The 19,020-nt window shown below is 45.8% G+C and overlaps 3 protein-coding genes and 1 pseudogene across 4 annotated transcripts; 2 read left to right on the top strand and 2 right to left on the bottom strand.

The window, feature by feature from the left end:
• The first annotated feature begins 4,909 nt into the window (after window positions 1-4,909).
• On the top strand, window positions 4,910-6,704 carry LOC112877073 (putative vesicle-associated membrane protein 726). The gene is made up of 5 exons (XM_025941277.1): window positions 4,910-5,102; window positions 5,950-6,091; window positions 6,204-6,324; window positions 6,413-6,475; window positions 6,558-6,704. Exons 1-5 carry the CDS (start codon window positions 4,910-4,912, stop codon window positions 6,702-6,704), a joined length of 666 nt encoding a protein of 221 aa, XP_025797062.1.
• A 478-nt stretch (window positions 6,705-7,182) lies between these two features.
• Window positions 7,183-9,009, bottom strand: LOC112877977 (protein SULFUR DEFICIENCY-INDUCED 2-like). The gene is made up of 3 exons (XM_025942353.1): window positions 8,776-9,009; window positions 7,852-8,220; window positions 7,183-7,742 (listed from the first exon to the last, which is right to left on the bottom strand). Exons 1-3 carry the CDS (start codon window positions 8,887-8,889, stop codon window positions 7,293-7,295), a joined length of 933 nt encoding a protein of 310 aa, XP_025798138.1. The 5' UTR covers window positions 8,890-9,009; the 3' UTR covers window positions 7,183-7,292.
• Window positions 9,010-10,261: 1,252 nt separating this feature from the next.
• On the bottom strand, window positions 10,262-14,109 carry LOC112877978 (probable H/ACA ribonucleoprotein complex subunit 1). Of its 2 annotated transcripts, none has more exons than XM_025942355.1 (8): window positions 13,849-14,109; window positions 12,276-12,356; window positions 12,069-12,157; window positions 11,919-11,993; window positions 11,727-11,818; window positions 11,405-11,641; window positions 11,137-11,214; window positions 10,262-10,648 (listed from the first exon to the last, which is right to left on the bottom strand). In XM_025942355.1, exons 1-8 carry the CDS (start codon window positions 13,972-13,974, stop codon window positions 10,539-10,541), a joined length of 888 nt encoding a protein of 295 aa, XP_025798140.1. In that variant the 5' UTR covers window positions 13,975-14,109; the 3' UTR covers window positions 10,262-10,538. The 2 variants fall into 2 exon arrangements, with proteins under 2 accessions (XP_025798140.1, XP_025798139.1); XM_025942354.1 differs by having other exon boundaries at window positions 11,718-11,818; window positions 13,849-14,106.
• LOC112873413 lies at window positions 13,973-18,919 on the top strand (annotated as a pseudogene).
• Window positions 18,920-19,020: the final 101 nt, after the last annotated feature.

Raw genomic sequence — 19,020 nt, 5'->3', positions numbered from 1 at the left:
CTCTTCTCTCTCCCACGCCTCATCTCTTCCTCCTCTCTTTATGGCTGAGAGGCAGGCAGATGGCAGCGCGTGGTCGGGGAAACGGCTGACATAGAATGGCGGTGGTGAGGGAAGGGGCGAGCTCGTTCGAGAAGGTGCTGGCGCTGCGAGACGCTAGCGCGGTACGGAGTTCTATCCGCGCGTATGGAGTTTTGCGTCTGGTGCATGAATGAGTATAGTCTGCGTATTTGTCATTAATTTATGAATTCTGGAGAGCCAACATATTGTACAGCTCGATTTAATGTTTAATTATTTTTTTTATTATTATTTAGTATTATTATTATATATTTTATTATATTTTTATTATTTCTCTTCATGTAGATGGGGCTAATGTTGAGGTGTCGTACTTAATCACCACGTGAGCCTTTGGCTGTTAATCAAACTACAACTGAATAGTTTGTCCGCGGGGTTTGTTCCGTTGTCTGCTAGACACGTACAAGCACTCTTCACCTGTATTATTATTATTTTTATTTAAAAATCTTTTCTACTTAAATACTTGGATAGTTATTAATTAAGCTAATTCTAAGGTAATTGCGGAATTGAAAATTCGGGATGTGACACGGACCTCCCGCCCGTTGATCGGGCGGGAGGCGTGGGGCCGGGGACCTACCTCCCGCCCACCAGCGGGCGGGAGGTCCCAAAAAAATTTCGAGACCCCTCTCGAGGGCCTCTTCGCGAATAAGAAACTTTTCTTATTCGCGAAGAGGCCCCTGAGGCAGGCCTCCCGCCCGGCCCGTGGGCGAGAGGCATCCCGCCCGGCCAGTGGGCGGGAGGTGCCCCTGCTTATGATTTTTGTTATATTTTCTTGGAATTTATGTTTCACAAACTATTTGAAATTCAAACTTTTTGAAATATAAGATTTATTCGCCATACTCTTATGTATGCATATAAAATTTTAATTCAATTTTACGAAGAAAAGATTACGGTATCTAAAACTCGTACGAAGATGGTTAAATGATAACGTTTTGCAACGTAGAATCTAAATATTATGATAGTACGATACATGAAGCCATTAAAAATAAAATAATATGATAACAAATAAGTTTAAATATACAAATGCCAAGTCAAAGTTATAACTACAAACACAAATACTGATATGTCTTTAGTCAATGCGGCAAATATTACAAATACACATCCAGGTCTGATACAAACTCAACGCGGCAAATATTACACATGAGCAAATAACGTTCAAATAAAATTACAACTAAATGATGCCTGATGATGTAGTAGCACTCAATCGGCGACGTATCCCACTCCTTGATGCAACCGGAGGTCTTCCATCTGTAGCATCACCTGTAGAGCCAGCTTCAGCAGAACTGGGGCCAGCATCATTGTTTGGACAACGTTTATACGTGTGTCCAATCTGATTACATGCACTGCAGCGCTGTATCCTCGGACGGAGCTCTGACTCATCCATATCACTACGAATACACCGTGTCTGACGTTGGCGCCCTCTCTTAACCCGCGCTAATCTTGGGTCTGGAATATATATAACAGGATTCGTTTTCTCAGTGAACGATCCAACCAAACGGAACCCATAGATCTCATACTGCCACGTGCTGGCAATTGTCTCCTTTCTGAAGTAATGGGAAACATATATATCGACAGGATGTCGAATATCCGCACAATCATCCATTACATGAGAACACGGTACCTGCAGCAACTTTGGCCTCATGCATGAGCAACAACAAGTTCCATCAAACTTTAGAATGCACTCCTTTACAGGAGTTTGACGTCTCATGCCACGTCGCACTCTGTCTTTAGAAGATACCTCAAACTTGAGCTCCTGTGTACCACATTGCCGTACGTGATGTAGCCGGGCGCTAGCTGCCTTCTTAGTCATATATTCAGTCATAATTTTCCCAAAATATCTGTCAGGATTTTGCATGAATGCCTGATTTTTAGTGAACCGATCCCTAAAGTAATCGGTACACCCGCGGACGATGAATTTCACAATTGCAACCAGTGGAAGCCCACGAACATCACGCAGCACCCATTTGTAAACCTCGGCGAAGTTGGTGGTCATTATGCCGTACCTTGCACCATCGGTATCGTAAATTAACGCCCACTTCTCCTTCGATTCATTCTCAATCCATTCAGAAAAGGTTTTCACAGCTGACCCAGACCTTCTGCGAGTACGTGCAGTATCTGTTGGCAAAGAACACAAAACCTCTGCTTCATCCTGTGCAGTTCTGTTTTTTGATGCGTCCTTGCTTCTTTTCTTCCCAGTCAGTTCATCAAGTTTCTGCCACTGCTTGTTAAATTTTTGCTGATTTGTTTCCTTGCATAGCCTCTTGAACATATCCATAAGGTGCTTGTTCTTGAATTGCCAGAAAAAGTTTGCACCGATATGTTTCATGCACCACCTACTGCGAACATCACGCCACTTGGGCGGCTCTTCGGTCTCCACACACCCCTCCTGCAAATCTAGTATTGCCCTCAGTATGCCGGCGTGACGATCATGAATCAGGCAGACATCTTCCCTATCCCGAACGACTGCAACCTTAACCCGTTTCAGGAACCAGTACCAACTGTCTGTGTTCTCACTCTCAACAAAAGCAAAAGCAACAGGAACTATTTGATTGTTTCCATCCACTCCAATAGCTATTAGAATTTGCAATCTATACTTTCCTGTGAGAAAGGTCCCATCGATGCACAGTAGAGGCCCGCAGTGTTGGAATGCATTAATGCATGGACTCAAGCTGAAAAAGACCCGCTGCAATATGTAGGGTATGTTCTCGCCCCCATCAGCCACGCATTGTGGTGCTGCGGTGGCATCTGCCTCAATGTTTGCCTCCTCAAATTCTTCATCAATATTTTCATCCCCCGGAGCAGCTTCAATGTTTATCAAAGGGTTCTGGTGCACTCTGACAAGAAGTACCAATGGCCACTGCTAATGACTTGCATTTTGCAGATAAGTTAACCAGTCCTCGTTGCTTCCAAGTGGCATAAGCTCCCAGATCAAAGCGTGAGTGGTACGATTTATGACGCAACTCACAATGTGTGTCTCCTGATTAATCCTTAATCCCCTCATTAACCAGTTGCATAGGGATTCAAATGTCCTCTCGTGCGGTCTGGTAATTCCTCTGACCGCACAGTTAAATTCACTTAAATCTACCCCATTCGGCCCATAAATCACATTTCCTTCTCCGTAATATATACTGAAAATACCCTTCTCAGAAGACATATCTGTCAATCATTAATAAACTAGTTATACTACATATTAATACACAACGACCCTAAGTTTCAGCGATTTCCAGATTCTATTTTCCAGAATCTAAACTATTCAGAATATAAATTATACTAAAAACAATTGAAAATACTAAAAATTATTCAAAACATAACTACTCTAAGAAATATTTCCTAGATTATAGTTATTTTCAAGTAATTATACGGCTAGAATGAGAATATACCTCCAAATCGACATGTGAACAGGGCTTCGCCGCTTCCTCTTCTCTCTTCCTCTCCTCCCTTTCTTTTTTTTCTGGTTTTGCTGAATAAAATGACATTTTTTGGGCAGGTGGGGGCTTATATAGCCGGGGGGACCTCCCGTCCGACCAACAGGCGGGATGCCCCTCGGCACCACATCCCGCCCGTTGGACGGGCGGGATGCCCCGCAGGGACTTCTTCGCGAATAAGATAACTTTCTTATTTGCCAAGAGGCCCTCGGGGGACGGGCGGGAGGTCCCCGGCCCCACGTTTCCCGCCTGATCAACGGGCGGGAGGTACCCATTTTTCGAATTATTCCCAACCAGCTCCCCTTTTCCGAATTTAATGTTTTTATCCCTTTTTTAATGCGACAGCGGCCAGGTGTAGTAGATCCAAGACGTAATTGTGGTGATTTTTTAAGAGTTCCCCATGTTGTGAAAATTTACAGGAGTTTACTATAATTTGGATCACTTGCCTGACATTGGAATCATAGGGTAGCAGTAATTTTTTACAAGGACCCGGAGACATACCGTGTCACATCTACATCTATCGTCAGGGTTGAAGCTAGAGCTGAACTGAGAGGGGTGCGCCGTCCATAAGTTTTCCGCTAGCCCTCTGATTTGTAAGGTGGAAATCTGAAGATTAGCACTGAACTTTCATTTTGGTATAGGTGTGCATGGGCACCCACCGGAGCCTATATAGCTCCGCCCCTGTCTATCGTGCCGTGTTATTGATATAGAACTTGCAAAGTAGGAAGGCAATGCACTTCGTCATTTTATAGTCGACTCCCATTCAATTTGTACAGTACATGTCACTATCGCACATTCGACAATGAAGCTATCTGGAGTTCATTATCAGATGTAACACAGCCAGCCACTTCGATGTGTACATTTACCTCAGTGATCCGATTGGTTTTAGCACACGTCAATTTGTGCATCTCTTTCGTTTTTACACAAAGACAATGTGCGTGATCACCATGCTGAAAAAAAAATTACCAACTATTGTAATTTAGTCTACCTAGCAGGTAAACATAAAAGTGTAACGTTATATTACCCTTGAAGTAACCTTCAGAGGATTATTCGAGTGATGTTTAAAGAGCAATTCAAGTTCAACCCCTTCTTATATGTACACGCACAACACTTACACTTATATTGATAGCCTTATTTAATTTTAGGATGTAATTTTTCCTCATAATTAAAAAAACAAATCTGATAACAAATAAAAAAGGATGCCAGGAGCATGCAACCACAAGCGCCATGGGAGAATGGTCACCTGCCTAAACTTAGCATCCATGGTTCTGGCCACCACAATTCTCCGGCACCTCCAAACACCGCGACCTCCTCAGGTCAGGTCCCTCCTCCACCACCACCACTCCCGCATACCCCTTCGCTCCGCCACATCCAAGGCTCCCGCGCGCAGGCCAGCGTCGGTGGTCGGAGAGATGGGGCAGCAGCGCACGCTGGTCTACAGCTTCGTGGCGCGAGGCACCACTGTGCTAGCGGACCACGCCGAGGTCTCCGGCAACTTCGCCTCCGTCGCCGCGCAGTGCCTGCAGAAGCTCCCTTCCAACAACAATCGCTTCAACTACAACTGCGACGGGCACACATTCAACTACCACGTCCATGATGGATTCAGTAATGCACCCCGTTCTCACCGCCTCGGCGTCTCTTTCTGACGATTATGTATCATGAGCATGTGATTCTATAGTCTGAATGAAGAATGTGTCCCTTTTTTCACTTTTTTATTTGCTCGATGGCGATCATGGAGTGCATTAGGGAATCGAAGCATGTCTTTACAGTTTGCACTAATATCTTGATAAAGACAAGAAGAAACCAAAGTGCGATGTTGAGAAAACTTCTTGTCGGAAAGAAAAAAAAATTGTGGCAGTTTGTAGTGCAAAAGGCTGTGCTTTGCATTGCTTGCGGTGTTTGATTTGACCAATGTGGTTTGCCCAATAATATATTTGTCTTTGGACGGGATAATTACTTCATACATTTGTAGGTTAATCTAAAAAATACATTTGTAGGTTAAACTTTTAGGTATTTTTTTTCTTATCCTAGCCCATATATAGATGGATGCATAGGACGTCCCTTTCCAGCATTTGGGTTAACATTGTTTTTATTTTTACAATAACCTAAGCACAGATAAAAAGTGCTTTATTTTAGTTGTTATGTCATTATTTCTGTGAGCACGTCTACGTCGCAAATCTAGGAAACTAAAAAAAAATATGCATCCTTTGTGAGTTCCGAATTCTGATCGTGAATTATATATCCTTTCATATACATATGTACATATGTAAAAAAAATCACATTTCATTTCTACTTCCATAGTCTCTTTGATTTCCAATTGTTTCAGTAGTAACAGAACACTGCTAGAAAATGTCGCTCTTCCAGATGAGAAATCTTAGGATATATGGTGTCGACATCTACAAGAAAGTTAGCGGTGCAAGTTCTCATGTGGCAAAATGTCTTTACTGTCCAGCATACTGCGTCGTTGCTACTGAATCATCTGGCCGACAGCTTCCAATTGGCTTCATTGAGAGGGTCAAGGAAGATTTTTCCAAGAAATATAGCGGAGGGAAAGCTAAAACTGCTAATGCCAATGGCCTCAAGCGAGAATATGGGTATGTAACATAAATTCCTCTTGCATTAACCCCTCCAACCATTTTCACTTAAAAGCTAACTAGTCACTTTGTCAGTATGAATTAGTGCTAAATGAAAGTCTTTTTCTTCTAGGCCTAAACTTAAAGAGCACATGAGGTACTGCGACCAGCACCCTGAGGAGATTGACAAGCTTGCAAAAGTGAAGGCTCAAGTCACAGAGGTCAAGGGAGTAATGATGCAAAACATCGAAAAGGTGTGTCTCATTTTATTACTACACTGTTCACCCGAGGAATCATCATTATATTTGGTGCTTAAATGGCTCTATATATACTGGTCATCAGGTGCTAGATCGTGGTGAGAAAATTGAACTGCTCGTTGATAAAACGGAGGATCTACGATCACAGGTTCATTCTACACTTACTCTTGCCTGGGATTCATTCACTTCGTCTACCAAACTATCACAAGATTCACCTGTTTCTCCTATAGGCACAAGACTTCAGGCAACAGGGAACAAAGATACGGCGGAAGATGTGGTGGGAGAATATGAAGATGAAGCTCATCGTTTTTGGCATCGTGGTTGCCCTGATCCTCCTCATTGTCTTGACAATCTGCAAGGACTTCAACTGCTGGTGATGTGAAACTGTAGAACCCATGCATCCCATTGGTTACTGCCATAGACTGCCTCCAGCTTGATGTTCTTGTTCCTGCAGATATAAGAAGGAAACGCGGGAGAGGAAAGGGAAACGGCCACGTAGGGAGCGGATTACCATCGCACCGCGTGGCTAAAATCCATGTCTGCGGAGTGATGTTTACATTGATCACACATTGTTCTTAGCTGCATCTAGATCTTTGAGCTCAAAGCGACTATGGAGCTCTCTCTATTATTCTCAATAATTGCAATAGTAGTATAAATTGTTGTGAATTGTGACTCGGTTAAGGTACTTATGCTCTGTGACTCGTTGCAGAGTTTGTTCATGCACTTGACACTTGAGTTGACTTATTATCTTTGCTAAGATATTTATTGTTAAGGACCTTCCGTAGGTGAACCCTCGCCTGAAAACGATGATACGCACTTGGTACAATGGTATATATGTACGTATTTGTATGCATCGATGGACAACAAAACATGCACATAATACATGCATACAAAACATCTACACAGATGCAAGCGCATAGCACACACTTAAAGTCCACCCTAAAAGATGCTGCTGCATTTAGCTTCTAGCAAGCCATCTGCTCCCTGCAGATAGGCGAGATCTCCTCGAAGACGGGCAGCCTCCTGTTGCTCTTCCGGTACGGCGCCGCCCACTGCTTCACCGCCACGTCCAGCAGCGCCAACATCTCGTTCTCCACCCAGTCATCGTCGTCCCCGCGCCGTCCGTCGTCGCCAGCACGGCCGCCGCCCGGTGGCGACGTCCGCGCCATGATCCGGGCCAGCAGCTCCTCCACCTTCCGCACGATCTTGCCGTCCTGCTGGTCGCGGGCCTGGTACCTCCCCGCGAGCACGTCGCCGAGGACCACCTCGGCGTCGGCGAGCCGCGACTGCTCGATGAGGCAGAGCGCGAGGTTGCACGCCTTGTTGGCGTCCGGGTCGATCATCTGCGCCTTCCGGTACACCACCTCCGCCGCCATGAAGTTCCGCTGCTGCATGTACGCCCACGCGAGGTTGCCCTGTGATGTATACGTGGTGCACGGCCATGGCCATGACCGGCGCCCAAGCTAGAGCGTCAATACCATGTATGTAAAAAGGATGCATTGGCCATGACGATGAAGAGCTTACCAGGACGCGCGAGGTTTCTTGCCTGACGGAGACGTGGATCTTGCGGCCGTGCGAGCGGGCGCGCTTGGTGGCCTTGCCGTGGAACGCCTCGCCGAGGTAGATCTTGCGGAGCTTGTGCTTGAGCAGCTCGATCTCCTCCTTGGTCCGGCCGCTGGCCTTGTAGAGGTCGAGGAGGATGTTGTCGAGCGACTCCTGCGACTGCCGGGGGCAGAGGTGGCGCAGCGACTTGACGGCGTCGATGGCCTCGGCCAGGTACCCGCGCTGCTTCATCACCACGGCCATGTCCTTGAGGGCGCTGTCCACCTTGTCGCCCGTGTTGATCGCCTTCCAGAACCACGCGATCGACGCGTCCAGGTCCTTCTCCACCAGCTTCAGTTTCCATCGGGAAAGTGTTCGATGTCAGTCAATTGTTGACGTTAGTTCCGCCGAGTGTCTGTCCCTTTAGTATGCGCTTTGTTTTTCAGTTCGCAGCACTAGTAGTCCATCTCATCAACTTGCTTATTGCCTAGCTTATCGGCGCATGCTGCTTGGTTAGAGAGGTGCTAGCTCAAAACAAGCGTATTAATTAATCCTGATTTTGCTAAAATGTACTTACTAGGTTATACATAGTCAGAAAGTTCATGGCTATATATAGAATTAAACTATGGTTTAAAGAAAAAAATATAGATTTGTATACTAGATCGTTAATTTAAAGCTAGACCTCTGAGCGTGGACAACAATCTGCAGGTAAGCTAGTCCCGATTTTTTTTTGAAAAAAACAATGAATCTCACAAATCCAGCCTTTTTTATATATCACATGAACTGCTAGTCATTCTTTACACAGATCCATAGAAAACGCTCCAGCAGCAAAGGACTATGCATTCCTAATTGGATCGCCACGAAATGCTTGGCAGGCATATAAATGGATGTCAAGTTCTTAATTACCTGGAAGTGCTTGGCCCTCGCGTACGGCCCGTCGCCGGACGGGATCTTGTGCGCGACGTGCGGCGCGGCCGCCGTGGGGCTCGCCGGCCGAGCCATGGCGAGCAGCTGATCCATGCCTCGACGATCTTCCTCTCTTCGTAGCTACCAGCTAGCTAGCTAATGATAGGCTCGGGCTTCCCGGCCTTCCCCCCTCTCGCTGCTGCTGCTGCTGCTTCCTCGCTCGCTGCCGTACGGTTAGACACGATGGCGATACGCGGAGGAGGAGCTGACCCTGTTTATAACCAGCCGCGACGGCACCGGATCGTGAACCTGCCCGCGCCGCGCATGGGGACGGGGACCCGTCCAGGTTCACTCCTCAATTGACGCGGCGGTCGGGCCGGAGCCTGCATAGCGGGTCAAGTTCATCGCGCCGTGTCCAGTAGCTAGGTCGCGCCTGATAAGAAGCCCCACTTCTCGTGACGCGAAGGACGTGGCACTGGAGAGATCCATGATCCATCCAAATGAGAGGAGGAGACCCGGCGCCCGGGCCCGCTGCAGCGGTGGTGTCGTGTGGGACGGGCCATCATCAGTTTCTCCTTGCGCTTACTGTGCCACACTCATCCAACTCGCTGGAAATGGTTGATTGTTAGGCACACGAAAAAGCTTGTACAGTTTTGATAGATGGCTACAATGTTTGCCTCTTCATTCAATCTTATCTAGTAACTGCAATGATGTGGTTTCAACATGGGATTGCAAACAAACTTTATGATAAGCTTATCCCTGGAGCTTGAAGAACTTCTTACATGGAGGACACTGCTTCTACCACTAAAATATGAAAAAAAAACCTACCAAAAAAAGAACCCAACTATCGCAATTTCTTGTTTTGGTTAAATTGCTGTGAAATCGACAATTTCTTTTTTGTTGTATCCTCACGTTGAGTCTGTTGTATTCAGCCAATTAGGTAACAAAGCTTGATCCTAGATTTGGAACAAATTTCCTTCAGGTTTTCAATTGAAAGATTTGATGTAAATGGCCTTCACTCTTCAGTCAAAGGCTGTGTCCATTGCGTTGCTTTGAGCTGCCTAAGGAACTCGAGAGTTTAGACATCTGAGTGAGGGGCTTCGGTTGGTGCCGCCGTCATACCTGCTGGATCCCCTTCCGTTTCACCTGAGGTTCCCTCTCTCTTTCAAGTGATTTAACAGCGACCGCTCACCCGTGTCCCGTCCTGTGTGCATATAGAAAAACAACTTTCGTGATAGTTACGTTTTCAGGCCGTATGTCAGTGCTAAACAGGAATGACAATTGTCAACACAGCAATACTGTAGGAATTACAGTGATATTAAAGAATGTTAAAGGAAATCGAGTACGATAATAGAGCCGGAAAACCGGTACTCAACTTTCATAGTCATGGCCATGTGCAGCTAGGCCCTATGTGCAGCAGATTTTTTCTAGAGACAAATGATATACTCCTATCAATTGGATGAACTTGCCATGAAAACCCACAGGATTGCAAGAGGCAGACCTGGACTGCTGATAAAACTATCAAAAATGCACTCTTAAATACAGGAAAGGTGTCCCAGGGAAAACTTAACACTCATGTCAAAATCCCACAGAATTGAAGCAATGGTACAGGCACCATTTGCCATTATACTAAAATCCGGGAAGATTGGGGAACAGCACTACAGTTCCAGCAATGGAAAGCACCCTTATCTTTTTTTTTTGTTCCCCTTTCCATTGCCATACAGAACCACATGAGCGGGTTAGCACATCCAACCCTTGATGATCTAGTAGTTTTGATTGCGTCCACGGCCACCACCCATTCGTCCACGGCCCCGTGCATAGCCCCTGCCGCCTGGGCCGCCTGCACCTCTGCCACCACGGTCATATCCAGGACCTGTGTATAATATAGAGTGCCACAAGTTGTTTAAGACGGCACTGCAAGCAACAAATGACCTCACAAACGTTCTATCAATCTAAAAGGATAAGCACAAATGAGAAACCAGATACTAAAAAAGTAAACCATGTACCTTCAACAGATGCACCGATTAAAATAAAACAAACCCAACATACTGCAATTCTGCATTTTTAAAAAACCTTCGTGCTACAGTAGTTACCTGCAACCTAAGTTATTGCTTGGCAAATGATTGCAGTGCACAATGAGGGACCAATAAATAGGTGGGTGGGAACTTGGGCCACAGTGATGTAGAAATTACATGATAGCCTATCTACCAAAGGAATAAAAGAAAACTAACATAAACTTGACCATTTCTAAAAAATACTTGATACACCCTTAAAACAGTCATGATCCAAGGATAAGTGGCAGACAAAGAGGTCAACTGATGAAAAAACCTATAAAGCACAGATTACTGAGACTGTACATACCACCATAGCCCCAGTTGCCTCGCCCTCGGCCACCACCACCTCCTCTGTTCCGGTTGTAGTTCCAGCCACCACCATTTTCTGATGACAAAATAGTATCACAAATGGCTCTATAGAATAAAAAAGATAAAACAAAGAAAAAGCTGAACATATGAAATGAAGCAATCTGATGGCACTGAATTCCTGGGTTAGTGATCATCTCATTATTATCACTTCAGCAATGATGTTGCAAACTTGAATAATAAGGTAAACAGACACTCCTAGTACTTACCATATCCTCCATATCCACCTTGGTTGTAACCATAACCCCCATAACCACCTTGGTTGTGGTATCCTCCCTGGTTCCCATATCCACCTTGGTGTCCATATCCGCCTTGGTGTCCATATCCACCACCATAACCTCCTTGGTTATCATATTCATATCCACCATAGCCTCCACCATACCCACCCCGGCCACCCCATCCCCTTCCTCGCCCCCTGCCTCTACCTCGACCACGTCCATATGAATCTTCAATACATTATAAACAGGTTAGCAATTATATTAATGACAAAAAAGGAACTAAATTTACTAGCAGTTTGTTCACCTGTTTGACCTTGATTTTGTCTTGGCTGGTGCTGTTGATACTGCTGAGGTTGCTGGTATCTTTGTGGCTTAAGTTGTTCCGAATGCAGGGGAGCTTGATACCTGCAAAAGAGCAACAACATTACTTATAAATACACTAAGCATAGCTGTACTCATAGAACCTAACTAGTTCTAGGAAAAGGAAGAAAGACAAACAAAATACCCAGGTGAATTTTTGTTAAGCTCCTTTGGCGATAAAGAAATTGAGATCATTGAAACGTGACGAGTCATCTCCAAACTGCAATAATACAACATAAATAAAAAAAAGAACCAACAATTTACCAACAGAAAGAACAGTTTTGTGAAACTTAACGGTACAAGGCCTTCCTCAATGGGCTCCCATACATCAGTAATACTAACAGAACTGATTATTGTATCTTGATGCAACCCAGGAATCCGCTTCTGCAGTTTAGTAGAGATAGAAGTCAAACCAAACAGTCAAGAAGATGGTGACTAAAACTAATGACAGCATTACAAACAGCAACAAAACTAGACAGCTAGTGACAATTGACATACCAACCTTTATGATCTCAGTAATAGCAACTGTCTTGCTTATAGCCTGTCCCATAGCCTTCAACACAATTTCTTTCACCCGTTTTTCCTGCTTCAAAGAGCCTATGAGATTCATTATATCCAAATTAAGTGTCTAATAGAATATCAAATTGGCATACTACAACATAGGACTACGGATGACCCTGTATTTTTTATGCACTGTAGCATGGTCATACAATACACAAATTTTAGGTTGCGATCTCACATCTGCATAAAAATTAAACAACATCTACAGTTCATCAATTCCCATGGGCTACAACAGCTGTTAACTGTCTCAAGGAACTATGATGCCCATTGGATTACTGAGCAATACTGGGAAATACAACAAACAACTATAGTTCACATGAGCCAAGCAAACTGAATGCTCGATCTGAGCTCAGGTAAGGCAAGAGGATGTACACTAAAAACAAAGGCAAAGATGGCTGAGAAAGGTAGAGCAGACGTACTAAACAGGCATGAGGGAGAGATTGGGCATCAAGTGAATATAACAAGCCTAGGTGGCAGTGTTATAGCTAAAAAAACTGGATTGAAAATAGGAATGCAGAGTGCCCGCAGGGAAATATTTCCTATTTTAATTTGGATCTCCTATCCTTTCATTGGTAAACAGTTGGCAGTGGTGTTGTGGGAGCATAAATCCCTCATAGTTGGTTTTGCAATGAACAGTTCAGACAAACAAGAATGTCAGCCTCGAACGCAATTCTGCACAGTATGAAGTCAAGTGATATGCATCCATACTGCATGAAATATGCAACAACCATCCAGTTCAATAACAACAGCTTGATAAACACCAGACCATTAAGAGGTGTGTTTACTGTTACACTGCAATGTGCACTAGGATCCAACACTTGTCAATTGCACTCCAGACAGGGCACACGCCATCAATTGTCGACACCCAACCTACAATCCGTAACCACAACATAATGCACCAATTAGGAGAACGAGCGTAGGCTGCGTAGCAGCAACAGGACATATCACACGAACCTTCCAAATAACTAAAGCCTGGGTATTCCTAGACAGTATCATGCATATAAAATTGTCTCCACATCTTATCTCCTGAAGTAATGGTAAAAAAAACTAGACCATCGTTATTCACAGTTACACGGCACCGCAGCTCCAGCATCCATATGTGCTCCACCAAATGCCATCCCTTTGTTGGTAAATGCGAAAAAAAATCGCCTTGCTAGAAATTTCGGGTTTTGATGCGCCACAACACAAAGGGAAAGCAAACCGCAAGACTGAAGAGATGCCGCAGCAGGTGAACGCCGCCAGCAACGGCCCAGCTATATATCACACACAGCAATCCACAACTCTACTCTAAAGTGGTGTCCCGATCCAAAACCCTCGCTTCCCAGCACGTTCCGCACCACAGCACGTTCCAAACCAACAAACATTTGCATCCCCGGGCTCAACAATTATTGCCACGCTCCACAAGTGGCAGCTGGATCTGGCCTGACGCGGCGCCTAAGCATAGCGACGCAAGCGTCGTGTATGGGATCGATGAGCCAAAGAACGCCACCACGGCTACGGGAAGGGCGCGGTACCTGAAGGAGGGAGGTGGCGTAGGTGACGTAGTTGCGGATGAGGCCCTGGGTAGTGATGCGGATCTCGTTCTCGCTGATGGCGGCGGCATTGGGCCGCGGCTTCTCCACCCGCTGGTACCGATCCATGGCGCTCTCCTCCGGCAACGCTCCCGGCGAGTCGACGGCGGCGGCGGCGCTGCTGTTGTTGAAGGGGGAGGAAGGGGCGCTGTTGGGGCGGGTAAAACCCTAGAAATAGGGGCAAGAAGTTGGAGTTAGGGTTTAACGGCATCCGTGGGTGGCGGCCGCTCGGACGGAGAGAGGGATCTTGCAGCGCAGGTGCCTAGAGATTCGCATTTTTTTTCTTTTTCTGATTGCGGAATATTTGGCATGCACTTCTTATGGATGCGGTGTTAATCGGTACTGTTAATATATGGCAGAAAGCCAGAATAGCATATAAGCAGGGCTTTCGGGCGCACTTTTTGAAATGTCTTTGGTCCAAAGTATGAGTGTTATGGGTTGTATTTGAGCAGTGAACGTTGATGATCAATCTACATCGATCCTCCAGCTCAATCTCGTGCAGGTAATTAGGCATAGAGATATCTATCCTGAGAACAAAAATATAAAATATAATTTTGCATGATTAAGAACATAAGAATGCGTTGAGCAATATTGAATCAATGGATATACATTCTTTTTTGGGGGGGGCAAAACCTGCATGCCTTGCAAAATCATCCATGGCTACATGGTAACCATATAATGATGAAAGAAAAAAACCATCTATGTGCCAAAAGTGTTATTCAAACTTTTTATTGGAGCATAGAGATATCCAAAAGTGAAACCTATACTATCAAAGTTAGGAGATAAAACCTTTGACTACTTCAACAAGAAACAACCATCGAAAGGGTTTTTTATAGACTTAAACCCTACTATGTAACATCTGACTAACAAAACCCAAGAAAGTCTATGTAACGTGAACCTCAAATTTACATGACGTGGATTTGGTAGAAAGAAAATAAATCTTTATGCTTTAGCGCACATTGACATTGCTAGTGCTACGCGTGTATATGATCGTGTTATCTGTTTGATGGAATTGAGCTTGCGGAACTAACTCCTTGCCTTGTCCCTGCTTGATCGTGGCACACGATAAAGAAAATAAAATTTGAGCGCTAAAACAAGACTCTGCATCCTCAAAATACGATGACTACCCTTTGCTGTGGCCTTCACATTTTAAAGTTTCATGCGAGTGTTCATACATCTAAAAGGTCAGCTGTCAAAGCACATGTGTTTTCTATATTCTTTCTGTACTGACTAAATACGAATTTGATACGATTAAAAGAAGAAAAAAATGCAATCCTCGCAAGAAAACCATATGAATGCTTTGAATCGCAGTAGGCATGCGATAGGAATTTAAGCCCATCTGCGCCTTGTTATTGTCCTAGCAGAACATGGGCCTAATGGCGGGCAGCCCAAAATGGTCCAACGCTGCGCCGCCGCGCCGCATTCCGAAACTTTGAAGAGGACGCCCCGACGTCAGACACTATAGCTGGGCCCGCCTTTTTACGGGCGCCGCCACCTCTCTCCCCGACACTCTGACAAGCGGTCAAAACGTCAACTAGTCGTGGCCCGCAACAGGCCCGTGCACATCGTGCGGCCCGTGCGGCCGTACAGGGCCCCCAATTTTCTGGGGCCCCAAAATATTTCCGCAGACTCTGGATGAAGCCCATTAAAATCAGCTCCCATCTTGTTCCGTTTCTAACTGGCTGGCCCATGCAACTGAGAACTTACGGACGCACGCCCCTGGCCAAAACAAAAAGGCCCACCGATTGCCCAGTTGCCGACCGTCACGACTCGTGCTCGAAGCGGCAGCGGCGGCAAGCGACGCTGCAATGACGATCGCGACACCGGGGCAGGCAGCGCGGCGGCCGGCCGGCCGGCAACACCGGGGCAGGTAGCCAACGCATTCAGCAGCTACTGCAAGCAATTGACAGCGGCTCAAGGGGAAAGAGAAGGTAAATAGGTATTTTTTCTCCAACTGTAATGAGTTACTTGTATCCTTTAAATCTTCAATAGATTTTTGTTCTTTCATCTTTTGTATTACGAAGATTGATTGAAGTCATGCCTTCTGCAAATCAATCTAGAAAATATGATTCCAGCAGCTAAAAGCGTAAAAAACAAAAAAAAATAGATAACTTAACTCAATTTTAGAAAGAAACTATGGACAGATTTATTGTAAAAGAATCGCAAGCGTCCTCCAATAATCAGCTACTTTATCAAAACCCTACACTATACTATATTTAATTGATTTTTCTATTTTACTAGGCCTCACTTTAAAGTTTTGTACAGCGCCCCGGTTTATGCCGGCACGGCCCCAGCCCGCAATTGTCGTCGAGGGGCAGCCCGACATCTCGTCTCCGCCGCCGCCGCCGCCGCCGCTTGGCTCTCCTACGTCGAGCTCTCCTCGTCGTCCTGCTTCTCCGCGTTGCCCTCGGAGGACAGGCGTCCGCCTCGCGCGACCGCGACGGCGCAGGGCGCTTCGACCCCACCCGCGTCGCCCACGTCTCGTGGTACCCCAGGTGATGCCCTCCCCAGCCCCCGAAATGCCGAAGCCATGACGATTGACGCCGAGGCCAAGGATCTGGCTCAGGAATGGCGCACACGTAACGCGCGCGCGTTTGCCTGCAGGGCGTTCCTGCACAAGGGATTCCTGTCAGATGCGGAGTGTGATCACCTCATCGCTCTGGTGAGTTCAATTCCGCCCGATCTTGCTCGTCGGGGTACTGTCGCGCCGGCGTACCGGTGCAGCCACTCGCTGAGCTGACGTGGCTTCTTGGGTGTGAGCTCCGGAGGCCAAGGAGCGCAGGCTGGAGAAGTCGATGGTGGTGGACCGCGAGTCCGGGAAGAGCGTGGAGAGCGAGGCGAGGACCAGCTCCGGAGTGTTCCTTACCAAGACGCAGGTGAGAATCCCAACTCCCAACTCCCTTGATCGTGGGTTGGAGGACATGTTTCAGTGGTTGATGGATCCGTGTTGGTGTGCCATGTGTGGATGGGTTGAAGGCCTGTGCTACGGGCGGGAAATGTTGGCCTAGTTGATCATACAAAAAAAGGGCTTCTGAACGTTCGTTAACTTCCCCTTATCTCGTTCAGATTTGCGTGTTTCAGGCCATGAATCTCGGCGACCTGTTTGCGAGTTGTCTGAAAACCATTTGTTCAGTTCTGACAGTTTGCTACGGAATACTGTATTCTCTTTCACCTGACACATTTCAGGGGATGGAAGAATTTATCTGTCGTCTTGTTGGATCCCTGGTACAAGTGTGGGTGCGAAATTTGGGACAATTTTATCATGAGATAAGCAGGCTCGGAGATTTCATTCACTTCGAAATTTGTTCTTGGGAAAGATGACTTGTTTGATCATGTATTGATGTACCCTTTATCTAAAAATGTATTGATGTACCAGTGCATTGAGGGCCCATTGCCTTGAAGGGGGTATGGTCGTGCGGATACAATATTTGGATTATCGATGATCTCATCAAACTGAAGAGAAATGGAGTAATGATTATATTCTGATGCTAAAGTTTTGTTCGAGAGGAAGGCGATACTATTTGGAATTTTGTTCCAATTTTACAAGTCGTTTTGGTTACTGCCTCCAGTGTAGATTCCTAGAATTGTGATTCCGGTATATAAGCTCAGTGTTAGAAAATTCATGGTTGTTTTCGTTGTCCTGACTCTTGCAGAGCAAGGAGCTTAGGTACTACCCTCAGAATATGATTTATCATTATTGTACTGCAGTTGGAGAGAATCATGTAGCCTCATGTTAGCATTAATCTGAAAAACGCTTTTATTTGTGTATGGTGCATGTACCTTGCAACCGCAATTCAGGTGCGATATGACACCATGGTGGAGAGTGGAAGCTGTGTTATAATTGGTTACTTATCTTGCAAATTGTCTAATTCTTATCTTCCTGTCCATTTGAAGGATGAAGTCGTTGCAAGAAAAGAGGAACGGATTGCTGCTTGGACCTTCCTTCCACCAGGTAGAATGCATGCCTGGACACTGCAAAGAATATATATTAATATTTAATTCATATCTTACATACTCCAGAGTGTATATGTTTGTATTGTTTTCTTTTGATTGTGATAGTCTTTTCTTTTTTTCTTATGTACTGAAATGCGCAGAAAACGGCGAACCCATTCAAGTGCTACGCTATAAGAATGGCGAGAAGTACGAACCACATTTTGATTACTTCAATGATAAACAGAATCAACTCATTGGGGGCCAACGAATTGCCACTGTACTCATGTACCTGTCCCATATGTCAAGATGGGCGGAGAGACCATCTTCCCAGATTCAGAGGTAACTTACCTCCTCTTGCACTAGCTTTACTTTCAGAAACTTCTTTGCAATGACTTCAGGTTTCCCACACAGGACCAGCTGACACAGGAGAAAGACGATACATGGTCCGAATGTGCAACATTGGGTTATGCAGGTATAGTCACATACACTTCCAGCACATAGAGATTTACGTTGCAGTAGGTCCACTGTGTAGAACTGAAGGACCTATTATAGTTCACCCTGTTGATGTCAGACAAAAATGTGTTTTGGGGGCAGTCTGAATGTTAGTTTGCCCATCTGTAATGTTGGCTTTGTATTGGCAGTTAAACCGGTAAAGGGCGACGCGTTGCTGTTCTTCAGCCTCCATCCCATCGCGACGACGGACATAAAGAGCCTGCATGGGAGCTGCCCCGTAATTGAGGGCGAGAAGTGGTCCGCGACGAAATGGATCCATGTGCGATCCTTGTCCTTCGGTTTCCCAAAGGCAAGGACGGGCGATTGCCAAGACGAAGATGATAGTCGTGTTTGCTTTCTGGCCTACGGCGCCGCACCGTGCCTAAGGTGCGGCGGCCGATTCAGCCGCCACACATACAGCGCGGAATGTGCGGCGCGGTGTGGCGCCGTAGGTCAGAAACCAAACAGACTCGATATGTGCCTAAGGTGGGCTGCGGCCGGCGAGTGCGCGAAGAACCCGGAGTACATGGTGGGTACCAGAGCCTCGCCTGGTTCCTGCCGGAAGAGCTGTAATACGTGTAGAGTGTAGCTGTAAACTTCTGAATTCAATGGCTGATGATCAAAATAAAGAAAAGCTGGTGTTCTAACCCAAATTATTTGCCCTTTAACCCCTTTTCACCATATCTAGGA

This window comes from Panicum hallii, chromosome 9 (assembly GCF_002211085.1).
Source record: "Panicum hallii strain FIL2 chromosome 9, PHallii_v3.1, whole genome shotgun sequence".
Classification (NCBI taxonomy): domain Eukaryota; kingdom Viridiplantae; phylum Streptophyta; class Magnoliopsida; order Poales; family Poaceae; genus Panicum; species Panicum hallii.
Note: the sequence above shows the minus strand (reverse complement) of the source record. Positions and strands in the feature narration are given on the sequence as shown.

Bases quoted from the DNA above. Each gene is read 5' to 3' on its own strand.
- LOC112877073 (XM_025941277.1), top strand. From the start codon at position 4,910: ATGGGGCAGCAGCGCACGCTGGTCTACAGCTTCGTGGCGCGAGGCACC. The intron at 6,092-6,203 runs GTATGTAACATA...TTTTTCTTCTAG, and splicing joins GGCCTCAAGCGAGAATATGG to GCCTAAACTTAAAGAGCACA. The intron at 6,476-6,557 runs GTTCATTCTACA...TTTCTCCTATAG, and splicing joins CGGAGGATCTACGATCACAG to GCACAAGACTTCAGGCAACA.
- LOC112877977 (XM_025942353.1), bottom strand. From the start codon at position 8,889: ATGGATCAGCTGCTCGCCATGGCTCGGCCGGCGAGCCCCACGGCGGCC. The intron at 8,221-8,775 runs GTAATTAAGAAC...TGGAAACTGAAG, and splicing joins CGAGGGCCAAGCACTTCCAG to CTGGTGGAGAAGGACCTGGA. The intron at 7,743-7,851 runs GTAAGCTCTTCA...TATACATCACAG, and splicing joins AAGAAACCTCGCGCGTCCTG to GGCAACCTCGCGTGGGCGTA.
- LOC112877978 (XM_025942354.1), bottom strand. From the start codon at position 13,974: ATGGATCGGTACCAGCGGGTGGAGAAGCCGCGGCCCAATGCCGCCGCC. The intron at 12,357-13,848 runs GTACCGCGCCCT...TCTTTGAAGCAG, and splicing joins ACGCCACCTCCCTCCTTCAG to GAAAAACGGGTGAAAGAAAT. The intron at 11,819-11,918 runs GTATTTTGTTTG...GCTCTTTTGCAG, and splicing joins CTTAACAAAAATTCACCTGG to GTATCAAGCTCCCCTGCATT.